Source organism: Colobus angolensis, unplaced genomic scaffold (genome assembly GCF_000951035.1).
Source record: "Colobus angolensis palliatus isolate OR3802 unplaced genomic scaffold, Cang.pa_1.0 Scaffold130, whole genome shotgun sequence".
In the NCBI taxonomy this organism is placed as follows: Eukaryota; Metazoa; Chordata; class Mammalia; order Primates; family Cercopithecidae; genus Colobus; species Colobus angolensis.
The window spans coordinates 289,322-290,028 of NW_012114253.1; the positions used below are offsets into that span (position 1 = coordinate 289,322).

Consider the following 707-nt stretch of genomic DNA (forward strand, 5'->3'; position numbering starts at 1 on the left):
GCCCGCCTCGGCCTCCCAAAGTGCTGGGATTACAGGCTTGAGCCACCGTGCCCAGCCTATCTGCAGATTTTTACCACGTTTATATGCCTGCATTGAAAAGCTACTGACTTATGTGTGACTATATACTAAGGCGACCAACTTGTCCCAGTTTTCCTGGGACTTTCCCAGTCTTAGCATTAAGTGTCCAGTGTCTTAAGAATTCCTGAAGTTCCAGGCAAACCCGGATGGTCAGGTCACCGGAAAGCAACTCCCTTCTCTCCTAGCATCATTTTTTCCTCATCTTCATATGAAAGGGTTGGACCTGGTCCTATCTCTGCATATGAGATCTAAGATTTTAGGAACAGGCCAGAGGGGAAGAGGTGAGTCAACAAAGAAAGATTCAACTTGGAATTTTCTGAGAGATCTTTATTCTTTATTCAGGATGTGGGATCGATCAGCACTGCCAGCTGGGCCTTGGTTCTAGTGGCTTGCTATGGTCTGGAAAAGTTGGGGGGATGGACAGAATAGTCAATTTAGGAGCACAGGTTCTGAAGCCAGATGAAACTAGGTTCAACTTCCAGCCCTGCTGTGTGACCCTGGGAGAGGGATTGAGCTCTCTGAGCCTCAATTTCCTCCTCTATGTAGTAGAGATAATGATAGAACTTACCTCATGGGGGGGGTTCTTGATTAAATTGTTAACTAAGGTTCTCTCTACAATGCCTGGCACA

General features: G+C 46.5%; 1 protein-coding gene across 1 annotated transcript in view; it reads right to left on the reverse strand.

Moving 5' to 3' along the window:
• Positions 1 to 384: 384 nt before the first annotated feature.
• The window catches only part of LOC105505982 (chymotrypsin-like elastase family member 3B), a 17,747-nt gene continuing 17,424 nt past the window's right edge, over positions 385 to 707 (reverse strand). The window contains exon 8 of the mRNA XM_011933966.1: positions 385 to 477. Coding sequence (XP_011789356.1) covers positions 460 to 477 — 18 coding nt within the window. The 3' untranslated portion in view covers positions 385 to 459. The remainder of the gene's footprint in view (positions 478 to 707) is intronic.